This window comes from Gallus gallus, chromosome 5 (assembly GCF_016699485.2).
Source record: "Gallus gallus isolate bGalGal1 chromosome 5, bGalGal1.mat.broiler.GRCg7b, whole genome shotgun sequence".
Lineage (NCBI taxonomy): Eukaryota > Metazoa > Chordata > Aves > Galliformes > Phasianidae > Gallus > Gallus gallus.
In genome coordinates, this window is record NC_052536.1 from 45,336,838 (window position 1) to 45,356,951 (window position 20,114).

Here is a 20,114-nt window from a genome sequence, read left to right on the forward strand (position 1 = left end):
CATTTTTAACCTGAGTGTCCCTTAAGGGTCTTCACATAGCTATGAAGACAGTTCATTCATCAGAGGAAGACGACAGACTTGTATTTAGACAAGGTCAAGAAATAATGTTTTCACTTTATTTTTTTTAGATGGAGACAAAAAAAAAAGTTTTTGTTAACTCTAGAAGATTTATGAAAAGATTAACAGGAACTAAAAACAAAAAGAAAAGACAATACAAGGTGAACAGACCATAACTTTATTGGAGATATATTCAGCTACAATTATTACAAAAAACTATTAAAGGTAATTGTGATCCATAAGGTGCAGATTGCAAATTTCTGCAGCAAGATTACAGTATGAATGAATTACATTTTATGTCCCTTAAAGACAGCTGCAGCATGTGATGGTAAATATTTTATTGTCCATCAAATTATATTTGTTATTCATTCTACTTGATTTTAACCATCTTTTCAGTCAAACTATTTACAATAAAAACGCCTGCAATTCCCAATTATTGTGCACAAACATTTTTCTCTCTAACTTGCTGCTGCAGTATATTCTGAGTGCATCTACAAAGCAATTAAAGTAGTCTGTGGTTGCCATTCAAATAAAAGAGGGAAAAAACCCAAGGAGTTTATTGGATAAAATTTATTTTTAAGAAATGTAGTTAGCTTTGATAAAAGTTAATTTTAACTGCTAGTGGAGTATACTACAATGACCTCTAGATATTTGCTAACATAATTCAGATTGAGTTACAGAGTTACAGTTGATATTTAGATTACATTTCATGGTCACAAACTGTAGTGTTTTAAGTTTTAAGCCTAACAGGAAGGTAAAGAAATCAGCTTCTTGAAAATCAGAGCAGTTGGAAAAGGATCAATGTCAGTAATTAAGTACCAAAAATCAAAATCCTTCTCACTTTACTCATATAAAAAAATACAGAGATTTCCAAAAGAACGTTTTTGCAAAGAATCCCATCCAAAGCATATAAACCCAGAATACTGTCAGACAGAAGCAAGTGTAGCATCACAGCAGATCTCAACACTATTTGTCACTTTCAGATTATGGATGCTGCTGTGACTGGGATACAAAGATTTCATTTTCTATACAGATAAATGCATGTAGCATAGTTATCTCATATGCAGTAACATAACCCCCCCCATTTTCCAGTTTATAGTTCTGTATTTACTTACAAGAAGAATCCATACTCTGCTATATATATATATCACACATCATCTCTGGGCCAACACTGTATTTCTCCCCAGCACTGCAACCGGTCTGAATTCTTCCCTAAGTTCTGTACTCTGCAGTCACAACACATTCTATAACGAGACTAAAAATTAACAGGCTTTTTCTGTACGGACTTTAGCAGCATCAAGCTGAACAAACACTTCAGAAGTCGCTACTGGACACTCGATATTCAGACAGAGCAGAGATTTAGTTGAGGTTGACCAAATTCTAAGGACTGTCTTCTTGCAGAAACTACGCTATATGCATAATATGTTGGTTTGTTCAGAGATAATTACTGGAGTGTCAGAGGTCATTCTAATTTTAATTACTTCACATAACAGTAAAATGATGTAGTAAAAAAAAAAAACAATAGCTTTAAAATACAACCAAGAGTTGTCACACCCCTTTGTCGTATTTATCCACATACAGTAAAAATGCCACAGACATTGCAAATGACCTATTTAAGTTGTGCAAGTAAATGACACATTGCAGGCATATAATTATCTTTTTCAAATTCAGTAAATCAGAACAGCAGCAAGGCCAAACCACATTTTTCCTCTCTGTTAAGCATTTTTTTATCCTTGAAATGAGGTAAAGCATGGTACCAAGTGCAATGCTTATTTGTGCTACATGAACAGAACAGCGCAAAAAAAAAAGCCATAAAAATAAAAACGCAGCATAGTTAGGAGGACTGTTTAAAGTACAGTATAACAGGACTTAGATAAAAAAACAAAACAAAACAAAAAAACAAGGTTCATGCCAACTAACCCCCACACTATTTTTAAGATGAGCCTGTGTGGCCGTGTGGTTGCTTTTGAAGATGGGTTGCAACAGTCTGCGTACACTTGTGCTTACAGCATGTCAAGTGATCTCTATCCCAACCTTCAAATGATCAGATTTAGGTCTTTAATAGTATATACTGTCCAATATCAAAATCATATCAACTGAAGGGTAAAACACACAGATGTATAACATGGAAACGACTATGATTTTTCTATCTCAAAGGATATAAAATATTTCAATGAGGTCACACTGGAAAACATTACGGCATTTAAAACTCATTTAAAAACGCATCAGCAGCAGAAACTACTTTATAGTCAGCCACTACACATTTCAGATTTCCAATTCATAGGCTTTATCTAGTAACAAAGTGATCATTAAACTGTTCTGAAATACAGAGCAAACTCGGTTCAGTTTCTTTGCAAAAACACTCTGTACCACATGACTGCTAACAATCACCTGAAACCCCTGAGAATCTATAGCCTTGAAACAATCAGTAAGAAATCGTAAGCATTCAAAGACTAACCTTAATTCTTCTGTAACGCAGTTACAACTACTTAACACTTCATAGATGGTCTGATCAATCTGATGATTGATGTCTGGTGAGAAGCGCGGAATTGCCAACTTTCACGATCATGTATTTTCTCTAAGAAACTTTTCTCCTAGCCTAAAGGAAGAGCTAAAACTTAAATTGGTAATCCATTGTCTTCTATAAAAATGCTACCTCAAAGCACTTTACCTGTGAAAATTTAGACTGTTCCATCTCATTTACATTTTTTTTTATACACATCAAGACTTGCGGGTCTTGTAATTTCACGTTCCATTTTCATTACTGAAGTAACAAACAAATGCGAGAACTGCTTTGCAAGCTACTACTTTAATTCTCTGCCTACTCTAACAATGTTCTTCTCAAATACAAGAATAGTCCTTTTTGCAGGATTAAAACAAAATTAACTGAGATAGAAAATACATGAAATTTTGAAAACTGTATTTCAGAAAAGCTTAATGCCTACCCCTTGCCACTAAGGCTTTTTTTTCTTTTGTTGTTAAGAAAGCAAGAGCTGACAGTTTTTGTTTTGTTTTAGTGTGCATTTTGTGAGGAAAGGAATAGGGTTTAAAAGCAGGAAATACAGTATTTATCTGTAATTTAATACATAAGACACAGCATCAAGTTCAAACTATTGTGCTGGAAAACGTTAAAACACCTTGCTCTGCTTTCTCAAACTTCAAGCATAATTAACAGGGCAAAATTGCAGCAAACCTCTACTGATATTGGTGGGAATACGAGACCCACAGCTTTTTAAAAAGGTAAATTAAGAGGTATTATAGTTACAGTGCAAAAATTAAATTTTCAAGCATAATATATAAACATAGCACCAAAACAGAAAAAACAATGCATGCAAAAAAAGAAGAAAAAAAAGAAAAGAAAAAAAGAACTGAGGTATTTAAGTGAAGAGTGCCTACATAAATCTAATTAAAGAAGTATAGGCAAAGCCTAAAAAATAAAAGTATGATTTCCCCCCTCCCCCAGTAGATCAAAACATCAATGATCTAGTTTCTCTAAATTAAGGACCTAAATCACAGATGTATCAAAAGTACGGCAGTTATCTCAAACATCAACTTTCATGTTATTTAACAGCACAGCTTTGGTAGGTGAAATATGCATGCAACTCTGAAAAGTACAGTAAGAAATTTACGTGGAAATATTTCTAAGTGTAAAGGTGCTCTGTTTGTTAAATACGTAACCAATTGACTATAAAATCTGCAGCATATTTTAGGTGTGATATGTCTAAGGTTATTTTGTTAGAATGACAGCTTGCACTGTACAATTATTCATTACTGTTTCCAGTATTGGAACTATCTAGCTTGCAGGTTTGTGTAAAACTGGAATTTTAGCCAAAGACCATATTTTGTTTATGGTATAAAAAAATCTGTAGACTAACCACCTCCTCAGAATTGTTAAAAATAACCTAATTACATATATATGAATACAATTTCTATTATAATCCTGTAATAACTCACAGCTATAGTAATGAGTTGTACTGTAAATATAGAGCTGTATCATTGTAAAATGCATAACAAAATGACGGGAATGTAAAATAGTTTGTTCCAAAAAAGATCAGAAATTAAAGGTTATTAATGAGGGTTTATTTATTTTTAAGGCAAGAACCTTTTTTTTTTTTTTTTTTTTTATGCAAGACTATGTGGCATAAAGAAATTGAAGTCTCATTCTACCAGTATGCCAGCCATTTCAATTAAAATCTGTCCCTAACAAATAAGTGCAATAATGATTGGGAATGCCATCTTAATGTAAAAAGATGACACGTAGGAGGAAATAAAAAAAACAAACGAGAATACTGGCACACTTATTCTTTCTTATACCCAATCATCCAGTACAGTTTATCAACTGCTTTATGACTGGCACTAGTGCACAGATTGAAGAATTTCAAGATTACTATATATACATCTAGCAACTGCATTAGGCATAAGCTCCCTGGCCTTCTAACACTAAGCAAAGCTGTACTGACGATAAAAGTAAACCAAAAAGACCTGACAACAATTATTCTGAACACTTGCTAAATGTCATCATTAAAGCACTCTTGTGATTAAACAAAGCAGAAGTGAGGAAAGAAGACAAGATTGTGTTTGCGCAAAAAACTATACCTACAATTAGTTCCAAAATTTTATACATGTTAAATGTTTTGTTATCTATTCTGTTATCAAACAAACTTTAAATTCTGTCTTCCAATTTGTTCCTCTCAACATCACCGTTTTAAAAAATTTGCTTTATTTGAATGTGTTTTTCCCCCATTTTATTTATTTTAAGAGGAGTCTCAGCTGTTTGGGACCTGAGGTTGATTTGCTTTGAGGCTTCGTAGTGCTCTTCTCGCAGCTGCAGATTTGGCAATCCTGTAGCTTCTGCCAACACCTTTAAACTTTCCCTTTCCTACAACTTCCACAGTTACTCTGACCTTCCCATCGTAAGTTCTTTCTGCAGGACTGCAAAAATATACACAGTAATTACTTACTTACTGTCTAGGCACGTTAATGTGAAATACAAGATCAATATTCTCTTTTCTACAGCAGTAAAAGCAGTAAACAGAAATCATTACTTTTCTCAGAAAGTTATACAAAAATGAATACAAAAACCACCTTAACTTTTTGGTGAAAAAGAAATTAAAAATCACTCATAACATTTAAAAAATCCTCTGTAGTTCATAAGCACATAAGAACATTTTAGGGTGGTGTGTTCCAAAGAAAGTGTCTTCTTACCTAAACTTGGCCGTCTCTGGCTCCATCTCAAGCAGCTCTCGCACTGGAGAACGGGGCACATTAGCAGAAAACTTTTCTATTAAAAAGCAAAAAGTAAAAATAAAAATCAATCTTTATTCTCTTCAAAGCAGATGGCACTTTATTTATTTATTTTTTTTGTCTAAAAGCTGACCATACCTATTAATGGCCTCATCATTGGATAGTACACTTGCCAAACCATTTCCAAAGACATTCCACTATCCATATAAATGGCACCAGCAAGGGACTCAAATATATCCCCCATGGCCTTTGGTACTTCAATGTCTTCCTCCTTTTCTTCATCTTCTTCAGATCTTCTGAGCTGTTTGCAATTAAAAAAAAAAAAAAACAGGTGGGGGGAGAGGGAGAGGGAAAGGGAGGAGAAAAGAGAGACATTTGCTTCTTTTAAAATAAAACAAAGATCTTCAGAAATGCAAGTTCTCTTATATCCTATCCTGAGCTGCTTCCTTTATGCTTTTTTTCATTGACAGCTTTCCGCAGTGAAATTATTCTTTTATTCCCCAATGAAACCAAGTTGCTGCATGTATCATTTTTCAAATGTGAAAAAAAAAAGAAAATCCCCAAACACCATTGCTTAGAGGACTTAACATGCTTTGTGAATTCCTCCTGTAATAATTCTGTAGCATTTCCCATGGGTCTGTTTTTTTCCAATAAGAAACAGACTCGGTTCTATCAATCAACAGTCAGAAGCAACTCATAACAAAGAAAGACTTCATACCTTAAAGACCTCCTAGAAGGAGGCTTTAAAATCTCTAAGTCAAGCCTGTGGATGAAAGTCAGATGCACCATTTCTTACTTCATTTACCCCAGAAGACCAAGCATAAAGAAGCATTAACTGATAACCATCAACATTAGACTGAACTAACAGGTACACTTAGGTATTTTTTAAACATAGCAGGCAGTGCTTTTTTTTGCTACTGCACTAGTTTAAGCCCAAAGTCAATTATCATTAAAACTAAACTTATGGTGTCTGTCTTGCAGATCTTGAGTTAACCCACTCCTTATTTACAAATACTTCAAATATATATACTTTGCATTCACTTTAGAGCAAGTAAAATAATACAAGAAACAAAACGTTTTGGATTATTACTGTCCTAAAGATAAATATATTTTTGTCTTTTCCTCTGCAGGCAACCCCTATTTACGGTTTAAAACGCAATTCAGATTTCTTAACAGTCATCACAATGCTTCATAAACTAGTCCCTTCTAAAACATTTCTCCCTAAAATAAATCAAACAAGTAAAACCTGATGCATACACCTTCAAAGTGGAATTATGATGATTAAAAAAAAATGATCTGTGTTCTAAAGTGTGTATTTCATACCAAGTTCAAACTAAAGCACTTTAGAATTATACAGTACTTAAACAACAGAAGGAAAGAGAAATTACAGATCTATAAGGCAAGGAGCAACAGATGTTTCAGGAGTGAGATTTGAAAAAAGCAAAGCAGATGATGTGGAGACACACATGGAAACCAGTCTAGCTGGCATGGACTGCAGAAACAAAGACTCTGTGCATTAACTGTGATGAAATAAGAGTTTCAGTAATTCAGTGCCAGACCAAGATAGGGAGCAGGCACAGGGAGAGTGAAACAAGAATTTTATTTGAAACAGCTATCTCACAATTTGGTTGCAACTTGAATCGAAGTTTCTAGACCATCTTTTTGCGTACCAGCAAAAACTGAACAAAGCTAAAAATCACTGTTACGAACTCTTGAGACTCTAGCCTTTTTACTCATATTCTGAAGAACACACATTATAGTTTGGTTTTCTGACGAGAAACAATTGTCTAAATTTCAATAAAAATTTTCTTAGTCTTCTCTCAGTTTTCTCAGCCTTCCCATAAAACACATTGATTTCACTCTCTACCAGATGCAAGGGCTGTAAACACCTAAGTAACTGAAGGCTTTTGATTCCTGAGCTTTAAATTGTCTATCAAAAAGAAGAAATTACTGAAGTCAAGGATAACATGTTTCTTCAGAGCTAAAGTATTCTCAGAATATTTTCTAAGAAGTTAGTAATTGTTTTTCAGAAGACAAACTAATAGGAAAATCTACCAGATAGTATTTTTTAAAAAGGATTATGAGAAAGCCCATCTCTTGCAGGACCCTGGTTAAAATTTCACCGAGCAGGCCCTCGTGCTCATATTTTTTCTGAGCAGCTTATCTAAATGAGATGGGTTTAGTCCATTCTTTGGTAAATGTTCATTTACATTTATTTCAAGTATTTTTATTTAATTCAAATATTTCATTTACATTCATTACATATTCAGATATGATCTTAGTTTAGCTGAGGACTTGCAAACTCTTTTTCAAGTGGTTTATTTAAATGATGCCTGTTTCCTTGTCTAGCAGCTCTAAAGCTTCTAGGAGCATTTCAAACATTTAGGTTTTCAAACCATTTGAAACCATTCAAACAGAATGCAATGACTCCTGTTCCAGCAAAAGTCACCCAGAATAAAAACAGTGAATGTTTCTCATACAGTGTGCTACATTAAATAATCCCAGTATTTTGCCCAGCTAGTACTGTTTATGGTGTCGTGCAGATATCCTATCTTAAGTCAGCACTGTGTGACTTAATGCTTCTTCATTACTGTTTTACAGTACAGTAGGCTTCCAATCAGAGAAGCAAGCTAAGAACAATATGGGGAAAAAAACTACAAACAACACAAAGATGAAATACTGAGAGAAATCAACTGTCACTGAAAAAAATCTATAGGCAAAACTGGTCTCACTTTATTTTCTTGATGTTTTTACTCACTCCACACTTCCTGAAGATTGTATTTTACTCCACATATTGCATGCTTTACTACTGAGAGCCACCTGCTTCTTTGGCTGCTTTGTGCTTAAAACTCAAATATTACAAAAATGTGCATCACGATAAGAAATCTAACAACATGCCACAAATCAGATACTGAAAACATTTTTTTTCTACCACCACTAACCTCTGAATCCATTCCTTGCATTTCATTCTTTTCCATTTGAAACTGCACAAAGTCATCAATAACATGAAACAGTTCAGGAGAGACAGCTTTGAAGTACTTGTGGTAGTCATACTTTACAGCTAGCGATGCAAAAATGGTATTATTGACTAGAGCAGATCGCAGGTCAGTAAGAACTCCTGGTGAGTGTTGCCGTGGGTCTTCATAAAGGTGCTTGGTTATGAGGTAGTCCAAAATTGCATCTCCCAGGAATTCTAAGCGCTGGTAACAATCTTAAAGCATTGGAAATAAAAGAAGGTACAACAACACAATTAAGTTTAACACACACATTCTCTCCAGGCCTTTCTGGAAAGGAGATTTGGTACACTGCCATGTAAATTCCACAAAGTAACCAATGTTCAGGGAAGAGCAAGTATGTTTTAAAACAGGTATCTTTGCCTTTAAAAAGATTTCTAGTAAATTAAAATATAAGAAAAAAGCAGTTTTATCTAGTAACACAAACACTCATGAGCCAAATGTTAATTTGTCAGCTTAGCAAAACACTTGTATATAATCAATTAATGCTTATGTTCAAAGTCTTCCTATTGTGCTGAGGAAGATGTACAAATAACATCAAGAAATTCTACTAGCACAGTGATCTGAAAAGGAGGACAACTAATGCTGCAAATATGAATAAAAAAGTCAATATGTTAAAACCAAGGTGACATACGATGAGGTGTTTTTTGCCTTTTTTAACGAAACTTGCCACACATTTAGAATTCTTGAAATGCACTGAACTAAGATTCCCATTCAGAATTAGTCCATTTGCACTGAGAAATGAAACTGGCAAGCCTTTGTTGTTTGGATAATTGACAAGGCAGAGGGAAATGAAGAGCTATGGGGGTCTATTTTTAGAATATAAATAAAACCACCGCCACCACAAAAACTATCTTGAAAAACAAACAGGAATAGGTGGTAAGAGAAGGAAGACAAAACTCCTACGAAGGTAACTTGACATGTTACCTTCTCACAATGGCTAGTGAGAAGATTCAGTTGGCCTTGGCATCTAAGATACTGCCACATCTCAACTAATGCCCCTTAAGAAAAAAAAAACCAAACAGTTGTTACAGCAACTCTGAATTATCTTATATGGTATAAAGGAAAGGGACTGGAATTAAAAGTTTCGGCTACAAGCAACGTAATTTCATCTACTTGCTCTGCCTCAACATTTCTCCTTGACAGTATATAAAAAGGAATAATCTATATGCTTTGTGAAGTTTCTATAAAAAGTGAGTATGTACAAAGTAATACTACCTCAAACAGAAAACCAAAGGAACATTTCAGTGTTTCATCAGGACTATTTCTCAATGTACTAACTTTTCAGAATGACTTATTTCTTTAATTAAGGAAAAGATTTCTTACTTCTTGGAGTAAGGAACCAATTCACTATGGGGAAAAATTCAGACAAAGCAAAAGTAATTGAAGAATATTACAGATTTGGTCTGCTGTTAGATCACATACAGGAACAGTAAGCAATTAACCTGAAATTAATATTTAGTCTGATTTAGTAAACTACTTCAAACTTTTACATTAAACATGTACTCAATAAAATATCTAAATTTAAATTAAGCCTTCAAATTCCAAACTTCAAAATGTAGTCTCTATAAATGTTGTATAATCTACTTTTAGTCTTAGATGTACACTCAAAAAATAACATGTTTGGGATTAAATTATGTGACAAATTGCTAAATATATTTGCAAAACATGATCAGCACTTTCAGATTTGCTGCAATTACATATGAATTTAACACAAGTAAATGAAAATCTAATATTAGTAGTGTGCATTAACAATACAATCTCAAAGATGCATCCTGTGTCTGCATCAATTAAAAAACAAAAAGAATAATCATTAAGACATAGCTTCAACAAGTATCCCCCTTCTAAATCAGGCAAGATACTGTTTTATAAGAATTTTTATTCAGAGACTACTGACTTAAAATAGTACATCAGATGCAAAAAAACACTGCATATGGGAATCCAACAAACTACCTCTCTTACATTTATTATACAAGAAAAAACACTTTTCTTTAAGACAACTTACCAGTAATGGTATTATAATGGTATGAGGCATGAGTAAATGCCTGAAGAAGATACGCCTTGTTCTTAAAACTGTAATTAATTTTCTTCTCAAAGTTTTCAAAACCAGAAATAAGGTGATTCAGGGTTTTTTCAGCATCTGGGTGATCAAACATACACCTTGGTGGGATCTTCAAACAACCATACTCCAGGTCTTTATAAAGAGAAGGCTCTGAATTAACTATACAAGCAGAAACAGAGTTTGGTGAAAGATTCTTCTGCTCACTGTTACAGTTCTCTCCAGTCGCACACAGAGTGCTTTCCCAATCAGTCTTTTTAATTACAGGGAGCACCTTCAGCCCCAGTGAACACAGGAAAAGCTGAGCAGCTCTTTCACCACAGCTGGTCAGATAGCAGCCCAACAGGGCTTCCACACAGTCTGCAATGCTTTTGTCAGCAATACACTGCTCTGTATGCAAATCATATGAGATAGACTGTTTTCCTGCATCGACACCACAGTTTTCTTCTGATGGATTCCAGAAACCCACTACAAAATCATCCTCTTCAACAGCCTTGCTAGGATCCAGATAGCACATAGCATCCCAAGAGCTGTAGTCAAAATCATCAAAATCTGATGAAAACGGAACGTTACCCAGGGATGACTTTTTGGGTGCTTTCCATTCATAGTTTGAATCAGTGGTTGAAAAGTGAGAGAGAGAAATTTTCTTCACAAAAGCCCCCGATCCCATTAACATACTATCTATGAATTTGATATGCTCTTGATCATACTCCAAAAAATCATCTTCAAAGTCTGTTTCTTCCTTGGGCAACCTCCACATTAGGTCTTCATCCTCTTCGTCGTCATCATCATAATCAAGTTTACCATTAGCCAACAAATTCTCCTTTGTCTGTGAAAGAACAGAAAAAAAAAACAACGTGCTACTCAAGAGGAAAACTTGATTTTATTCCAGAACTGTCATATGAATAGGATATGAGTAGTATCTGCTAACAAGCCTGACTTTTTCAGTTAATAGCATATTGTCTAATCAGATACACAATACAACCTCCATTAACACTAGCATTCCAAGTCTAGAATAGTTATATAGAATAGTTAATACACTGCTGAAGGTTAAGTAATAAAGGTTTTGTATGTTTTACATACAACACATGCTATGTTTCATAGGAACTCATGCTGATATTTTTATTCAGTGCACAAGAAACTGATTTAAAAAAACACTAAGTGCATATTTGTATGTTGAAGAAAACTAAAGAACCTCTTAGACTCTAGTTAGTGCTTCAATAATCATTGTGTACAGCAGCAAAAGATATTTATTTATGCTCTCAAGTACATTTGAGCTGCAAATAACTTGTAGTCTACTCAGCAAACTAATTAAAAGTTTAGTCAATCAGTGTAGGTGATTCTTATAGACCAAAAGAGGAGTTTAATACAAATTGGGAAGAATTAAATGCATGAGTGGGAGACTATCCTGATTGTGTTAGGGATTCATTAAGTGATCTGCTTAGAAGCAGAAGAAAAACAAATTAATAACATGTAATCTTAACACATATGAAACCTCTCTAGCTTCTGAAATGTTTTGCATCACCAAGATTTCAATAGAGAATGTCTAAGAATGGAAAAACAGATAAATGACACAGTTATGCAACACAGATCTTTGGTACTGAACAGCAACCTATACATTACATCACGATGTAGGATAATGATGCAATGCAAGGGTAACCAGTAGTAATCCTATCCTTTAGACAAGTACATAGCTTTTTTTCCCCCCTGACTATACCCATAACCTTGTCTAATTAAAAGTTACATTTGTCACCATTTTTAATACATAATTACATATCTACAACTATAAAAGTAATGATGTGTCATATCTTTTCTCTCCTCACATGGAACAAATTGGTGTACGCTGAAGTAAATTGTAAATTGAACACAGATATCTCCAAGCGATACAGTGCTATACAATGTGCTGTGGCCCCAGTCCAGGAAAGCACTTTAACATATTAACTAAATGCATAAGTAGCCGTCCTTTTATCAAAAGGACTATTCACAGGCTCAACCCAGCATCACTGATGTCAGTGGGAATTCTGCCACTGAATTTGATCAGAGCAAGATCAGATTCAAAGTGCTTTTCTGGATTGGGTCTTGAAAGCCAACACCATTTTGAATCAAGTGAAACAGCCTATATCTGCCCTCAATCTGTGTATGGTATGCTGTAGTCTCAGCTATCTAATCTTGCAAATCTGTAAACCAGATGCTAAAACTGAGAACCCCTCTATTTGGGCCAAATGTACAAGTCCTTAGAGCTGTGGATGTGCAGCTGTAGGGTGCACCAGAAACCCCTGAAACCATCCACTGACCAACTGGATCACAACCTTTCTCAACATGATGTGGCAGCCCTAGCCAGGTCTAGGAAAGGTGAAGGAAGGGGGAGGGAATGGCTATAGAAATTCATAGCCCAGCTATATTATACAAAAAAAAAATTCTGCTGTTGTAATTACCCATTTCACATGTCCAAAGCAGGGATTTCACTAACTTTAATTGTTCAGTGAAAATCACAAAACTTAAGTATTTTCTCTAGAAACTTGTAGCAGCATAAATTTTCTAACCACCTAAAATTAGAGCCGATTTTTTTCTTATCAAACATCACCTGACCCACCTGCCACTAAAACAGAAATGAGAAGCATTCCTTTTTAAGAGTTCAGTAACTGTCCTTGCAAATATTTAAAAAATGATAAATTGCATTTTTGCTGCAATTTCATTCACAAGTTAAGCAACTTTAAGAAACAGGACTAAGTTAAGTAACCTACCCTAACACTGCCTGCATATTGCCTCTCACATTACAAAAATAGAATATGAAAAATTAAGTGATGAGAATGCTCAGTACTTAAATGAGTCAGGATATAATTCTGATAGTTATGTTTTTTCATTATTAAAAAGCATTTCAAAAATAATAGAAAATTAACCCCAGAAGAGAATTTTTTTTCTTGAAGAACATAAAATTAACTTTGAATAAGTTATGGCCACAAGCTAAATAAAACTACATTGTGGGTTTTGTTTTTTCTTCCTGTTTGGAAATCAGCTATTTGATAAATTAACAGACCATTCTGCTACAGGTAAGATCTTAATGATTGATAACACAATAATACCAACATTTGATTAGGATGTTTCAACAATAATTTGTCATAGTGAAATGAGGTTTCTAGATCCATAGATAAACAATGAAATTTAAATCTAAGATCACAGAAAATCTGGTTTGCCACTTGGCACAAAAAACTCTTTATTTTGGTCTGAAATTGCTAATTTTATTTACAAACAAATAGTGAAAGAGGAAGAGGCCACTGAAAAGTTATGGAGAACGGAGAGGTTTTTAAAAGTAATGATTGTCACCTGTCCCAAATGTACCATTTTATTTTTAGAAAGGTAAAACAGTAAGTCTCTTTGAAATTAAACCTTGGCACAATACAGAACCACAATAATCAAGTTGTTTTATTCTGCAATAAATATTTATTTGCACAGTACATCTACCTAACAGCCCTCTCATGTGCCCTCTGGTGGTTCTGCAATCCGAGTGTGGTCTTCAAACTGGAGAAAAAAATAAATAAACCCTTCCACTCTCCCCCAACCTCCAAATTATTTCAAGCACCTGAAAATTAAACCACTGGCTGCTGTAATCAGTGGTGTTTCCTAAACATCCATTTCTACTCTTGACATAAAATGAGTTCAGTCAGAAAATAATTTTCATACTTCCTCATTAAGATTTGCCATTCTGAAGTTTTTAGTGATAGGCCCTAAGAGGTGTCTGTGTCTGCATTTTATTTTGGATGAAGAGTAATTCTCAACCATCCTCGCTTTCTAGCTAACAGCAAGCAATATTTTCTCAAGCCAGCTGTAAACTTCATTCTCCAAAGCACTATGAAAAATAACAACGCCTCACATATTTGGTAAAAGTATTTCTTATGCATACAAATGTTACAGCAAAACCAATAATGATGTAATTCAGTTTATAATTTCCAGGAGAAACTTCAGACCAGGTAAACTCAGGAGAGTACCTTAACTAAAGCAAAAAAGCTTTTCTTTCCTGCTTTTCTATTAACATATATTATCAGCAAATTTCCTTAGTTTGGGCTCTACTTGGGATCAGTTTGCCCCTCATTTTCCTTAAATTATGGTTAAGCTTTAGATAGAAATGAAATAAACATATTGATTTTCTTTTTCCAAAATGTAGCAAAATATGTAAGGGATAGGAGGAGGTAGGAGTTAGAGGATACAGATCACGGTCATTGAACTATTCTGACAGATGAATTATTCATCAACATTGTTAAATGAATTCTTACCGTTTCGTCTTTCTCCCATTTATCAGTGTTGCTCTTGTCCTGGTTTACTATGTAACCGGGAGGAAGCCAATTGACAGGGGGATCAAAAATCGATACCACCATTCGACTAGGCAGTCCTTTCTTTTTTCCAAGGCGATACAAGTTACAGTTGCTGACCTTCAGGAAAAATACTATGATAAATCTCTGGACATGCATTTATAAAATAAAAGGTTAATATATGAACGACCAAAATGATTTTATGAGGTCAAGTTGGATTTTGTACCATTGTGCATTTCCTTTAGTTCTCTAAAGGGTGTTTGGATTTCTTAACATAGTGTAACCAACTCACAGCATGGCAGAGATTTATTTGTTTAAGTTGAACATATTAGGTGTGACAATTTTAGCTAAAGGAAATCTGTTAGATTAAGCTCTCTTTGCAAAATAAAATTACTATTAATTTTAGAATAACAGTAAATATAACCTGGACAAGTGTCATTAATTACCAGTATTAACAATCAACATTCAAGCTAGATTTGTAATGAAAAATGATTACTATTTTGGGTAGATTGACCTAAACTTTAGCAGTAGAAAATGTTAAAAAAGTTCCGCATAAAAAATCTTAAGTTATAATCCAGATGTTATTTTGATAGACTCGAAAGCTTTTAAATATTTTAAAAGGAAAGGAAAAACACACACACACAAGCATCAAGAATTTCTTTTAGTTTTGAACTACTGACTTCTGACCTTCATTTCTTATTTTAAACAATTTCCATGTTTCCTTTTCAAGTCTTGAAATCTGAACTTGAATATTCAATTGCTTTTTTTTTTTTTTTTTTTCATAGAATCATAGAATGGCCTGGGTTGGAAAAGACCTCCAAGATCATTTAGTTTCAAGCCCCCTTCCATGGGCAGGGTCGCCAACCACTAGACCAGGCTGCCCAGAGCCACATCCAGCCTGGCCTTGAATGCATCCAGGGATGGGGCATCCACGGCCTCCTTGAGCAACCTGTTCCATTGTGTCACCAACCTCCAAGTGAAAAACTTCCTCCTAATATCTAACTTAAATTTCCTGTCTTAGTTTAAAAACATTCTCCCTTGTCCTATCACTATCAACCCATGTAAACAGCCATTGCCCTTCCTGTTTATGCGCTCCCTTCAAGTACTGGAAGGCTGCAATGAGGTCTACCCAGAACCTTCCCTCTTCCAAGCTAAACAAGCCCAGTTCCCTCAACCTTTCTTCACAGGACAGATGCTCCAGCCCTCTGATCATCTTAGTGGCCCTCCTCTGGACCCATTCCAAGAGCTCTGCATCTTTTATTTGAAGCAAGCAAGTTATTTAGCCTTCCTCGTTTTTCAAGACTAAACTGCTCAGTCACTTAATCCCCAGTGATGCATTTTATTAGAAGTAGTCAATCAAATTTCTCAACATTAAGTTATGTTACATGGAAAGAACAATTATGACTCTAGAATTCTAAAACTGTAACAGAAGTAAAGACTTTGCTCACTACTGTTTACATTTACATTAAAATACTTTTATAAATTGTTATTTAACAGTTATGTACAATTTGTTGTTTGTTTCATTTTCAGTATTCCTGTAAGATCATGCAAAAAGCTTTTGTGGAAGGCAACTCATTGTGGGAACAAATACAAGGTCAGTAAAGCTACAGTGTAATGCTCTGTGCTACGAACTCTTGAATCAAGTGCTCCCATTAAGAGTTTCTACTCTAAACAACTCAACTGTTTGGTCCACCAAACATGTTCTCGCTAATCCAGAACTTTCAGTTCAGTTCAGCCCTGTCCTTTCTTAGGGACAGTCATCAGCTGCTTTAGAATTAGAAGCAAACTGTACAAAAACCAATTTCAATTACAGCTATAGTAGCATCAATCTCCTCATCCTGTATTTTTATATATACAAAAAATATATATGTAAATACGTAATTTTTTATGTAATAGATAATATTATATGTGATAGCATTGGATTTTTACTACTTACTTTTTTACTTCTCATGTATGACAGCCGTCCCTCGTGCGCATCAGGGTAAGTGCAAAACAAGTATGTAGTGATGGCATGCTTTAAAAATGAATCACCAAGCATTTCTAGCCGCTCCAAATTAAATCCATCACTAGCATTTGAAAGAGTCAAAGCCTGAAGAATGAGACCAGGATTAGGACCAAGAGTTTTTGAGGAGTACCCACTGGAAGTGTTCTTTTCAGAATCCACTTTGTCTTTTGAAAGATTAAGAGCTGTTGAAGTACTGGTGGTCAATGTCATTTTGGGGCATCCATCTGAGGTAGATCTGTTAGCATTTCCATCAAGGTATTTATTACTCAGTAGAGTACATTCATTGCTGGGCTTGGGCTGGTTCTCACTGCTGTATAAATTCTGAATGGGATATGAGGTAGTTGGTTGTACAGGTATTTCCTGCCTGCAGTAATTCAGCTGATTTCCTTGGCAAAAGTCTCTGTTAACTAAATCACAATTGCCATTGGCAAGATTTTTATTATAAGAAACACCATTAATTGCTGCAAGTTCTGCTGAGACATCAATTTGGAGTTTACTGGGTGACTCATCAAGCAGTGTTCTGTAACTCACAGACATTTGGTCATGTTTTTCTGCAGAAGAGGTTCTATTAGCACCTTGATGTGCAGCATTTTCAGGGACTACAATTGTGCTGTGCTTACAGTAATTTTCATTCTCTACCAAAGAGGAGCTAGGTATGGAGATGAAAGATTTGCTGTCAATAGATTTTTTCCATCCGAAGTCCAGGTTAGGATATCTGTGAAGAGAACATGCTGGCTTTGTTAAGAAGAAAAAATGCCGATAGATAACTATGCACATACTTGTTAAAAAAGTAATGTTTTTCTGAAGAAAGTGAATTTAGATGCTGTAGTCACTATTTCCAATCAAGTCTTTAATGATCAGTTTCACAAAGAAGTGACGTGAGTTAAACAGACTATCGATCTCAAATTCTCACAACAGTAAGTTTTCCCCCTTGTTTTCAATGAAGTGAGATTTTAAACATATTGAAAAAATATGTACCTGAAATCTGCAGGAAGTGATTTAACCCCTACGCCAGCATCAGTGGCTGTTTGAGCTCTTAGTTCCTCTGCTGTCAAAAGGCAGTGCAGGCGATAAAGTATGCTGGGGAGGCAAACTGCTTTTCTCCACAACGATGCTGGAATAGGATGTATAGCACATAGCTCAGGAACCAGTATCTGGGACAGGAAGAATATGATTTTATTTCTAAGGGTAGTCTCCAGGCTACTGTTAATGCAGAGGCAACTTGAATTAATACTTGTATTTTACCTGCTTATTCTGCAGACTTTCCCATTTTGCCTTCCTCTTCTCAGCACTGCTTAGTGGAAGTGCTTTCCCCTTCTGATTCAAATGGCGAGGAGTCAAAAGATTAAGTCTAAAATACATGTGAAAATAGTTTAATATATGTACATAATTAATGAATAAAACTTATTAGCTTCAACTTTCTGAAGTGATGACTTGTTCTTAGAATTCACCTGTAATGCATTATGAAATGAAGGAAAGCTACCTCTAGAAAAAAACAAAAAGAATGAAAGCAACAGACTCAAGTTACATTTGTATAACATATGCAAAGTATCACTCGAGAAAAAAAAAACAGTATTTTGGAAAGCACAAACCTTCAATTTTATCACACAGAGGGAAAAAATGGCATTTTGTTGTCTTATTTCAAATAGCAAACAGAAATATGATTGTTCTTTACCTTGAAGATGTGTGGTCCACATCCAGCAGCGGCTGGTTGAGATTGGTCAGGTCAAGATTATATTTTGTTTTATAATATTCAGCAAAAGTTTCATATTCAGGGGAAGGGAATTTACTGAGTGGAGTAAGATCAGTGTATACATCAGCTACATAGAATCGATGAGGCTGATCAAAATTTCGATACCTAAAAAAAAAGTTTAGCATGTTTTATCCTTAGAGTAAAGCTTGTGGTGATTTCTTGATGCTTGAATGTGATTGAGTGATAAACCATTAAATAACTCGCTCTGGGGCTTTTATTTTCAAACACTAGTTAAGTAAATGAGGGCTTTACAACGCCAAAATCAAATATATTGATAACAGTCTCAAAAGTAATTCTGCAAATGGTGATTTCTTAATTCCAGACACCAATCAAACTTGGTAACTTAGCTTTTTTGAATCTGGTTTCCTTTTAGTGCTAGAGTCAGTAGAATTCAGAGAATCTGAGTTCTCATACAAAAAAGTGTACTCTATCCACACTGGCAAATAAGACTAAAATACAAAAATTCAAATACCTAATATAGTAAATTCACCATAGCTTTCCAAGGGCAACTAACTCTTTTAATAGAGGTACAACATTAGAAAACAGAAGCCAGGATTGTGAAATACCTTTTAGTGATGCTCACTGGATAGTATGTGAAAATCTGAAATTTTTCACTGAAGAATACGTTGTGTAATTAAGCTTTCACAAAATCCTTTTTTCTTATCTTATTCACGGCCATGCTTATTTTGCAGAATGTCCAAATAACACAAATACTTGATACTCACCGTGGAATGATAACTGCATCCTGGTAGTCTTCTAACTTGAAAATAAAAGGCATTTCTTTTGTATACTGTGTACTGGGAATGCCTGTACGCGCTTCAGACTTTTCAATGTCTTCCATAAACTTAAAGTCAATGTCCAAAGTGCTGGAGTCATCAACTTCGAAAAGGAAAATGTATAACACAGTTATTCACAGGAGAGTTTTTCAGGAAGAGCTTTTCTGACAAGTTGTAAATTACAACATTTTTTTTCTTATTCAGTGTGCTTTCTTATTCTGTATTTCTATTTTACTTGTGATACACACATATATATATACACACATACAAAAATATATGTGTGTGATTTCATACCCTTATTGAGTCAACTGAAATTTTCTGTAAATCAACTCACATCACTAAACTAAAACTAATTTAGAATTGTGAATAAGAAATAAAAACAAAACTGATATAAGATTTCATACTACCACATATGGCATTATTTCAGCAGTTAATTTCTGAAATTTAAAATAAATACTAAAAAATGTTTTGCAAAAAGAATTAAAAGTGAATATTAAAAAAGCACCTCTATTCTTACCAATGTTAAGAGGTAGAACACAATAGGCTGAATCAGCTTCTGTGGGTTTGAACTCTAGTGCAGGTTTCTCAAGACGAAGAATATGTGAGAAAATGTACTGGTGGAGTCGTGTTATCAGCTCAAGCATTTGCAAAGACAAAGTAAAACCAGATTTCTTAAGCTCAATAGATATTGTAACCTCTCCAGAGCGAGTATACACAGGAAAGTGAGGAATCTAAATGTGGAAAAAAAAAACAAAATCAAAAGGGAAAGATTCATAACAGGATTCCTCTACAGAGTACTAGTTGCATAGTTCAGACATTTGTATGCAAAGATGGCTGCTAACACTTTGCTACCACAATGATAATGACAGAAAGTCTGTCAGCTGTTTGAAACAACACTC

The 20,114-nt window shown here is 34.6% G+C and overlaps 1 protein-coding gene across 11 annotated transcripts in view; it reads right to left on the reverse strand.

The window, feature by feature from the left end:
* Positions 1-214: 214 nt before the first annotated feature.
* Positions 215-20,114, reverse strand: part of DICER1 (dicer 1, ribonuclease III) — a 64,841-nt gene continuing 44,941 nt past the window's right edge. For 10 of the 11 annotated variants that reach the window (XM_046941796.1, XM_046941801.1, XM_046941795.1 and 7 more), the window contains 12 exons: positions 19,733-19,946; positions 19,165-19,318; positions 18,362-18,544; positions 17,932-18,037; positions 17,665-17,840; positions 16,618-17,401; positions 14,646-14,801; positions 10,321-11,203; positions 8,244-8,512; positions 5,440-5,602; positions 5,263-5,338; positions 215-4,989 (listed from right to left, as the gene is read on the reverse strand). In XM_046941796.1, the coding sequence (XP_046797752.1) occupies positions 4,824-4,989; positions 5,263-5,338; positions 5,440-5,602; positions 8,244-8,512; positions 10,321-11,203; positions 14,646-14,801; positions 16,618-17,401; positions 17,665-17,840; positions 17,932-18,037; positions 18,362-18,544; positions 19,165-19,318; positions 19,733-19,946 (3,330 nt within the window). In that variant the 3' untranslated portion in view covers positions 215-4,823. The remainder of the gene's footprint in view (positions 4,990-5,262; positions 5,339-5,439; positions 5,603-8,243; positions 8,513-10,320; positions 11,204-14,645; positions 14,802-16,617; positions 17,402-17,664; positions 17,841-17,931; positions 18,038-18,361; positions 18,545-19,164; positions 19,319-19,732; positions 19,947-20,114) is intronic. The other variant, NM_001040465.2, reaches the window with a different exon arrangement.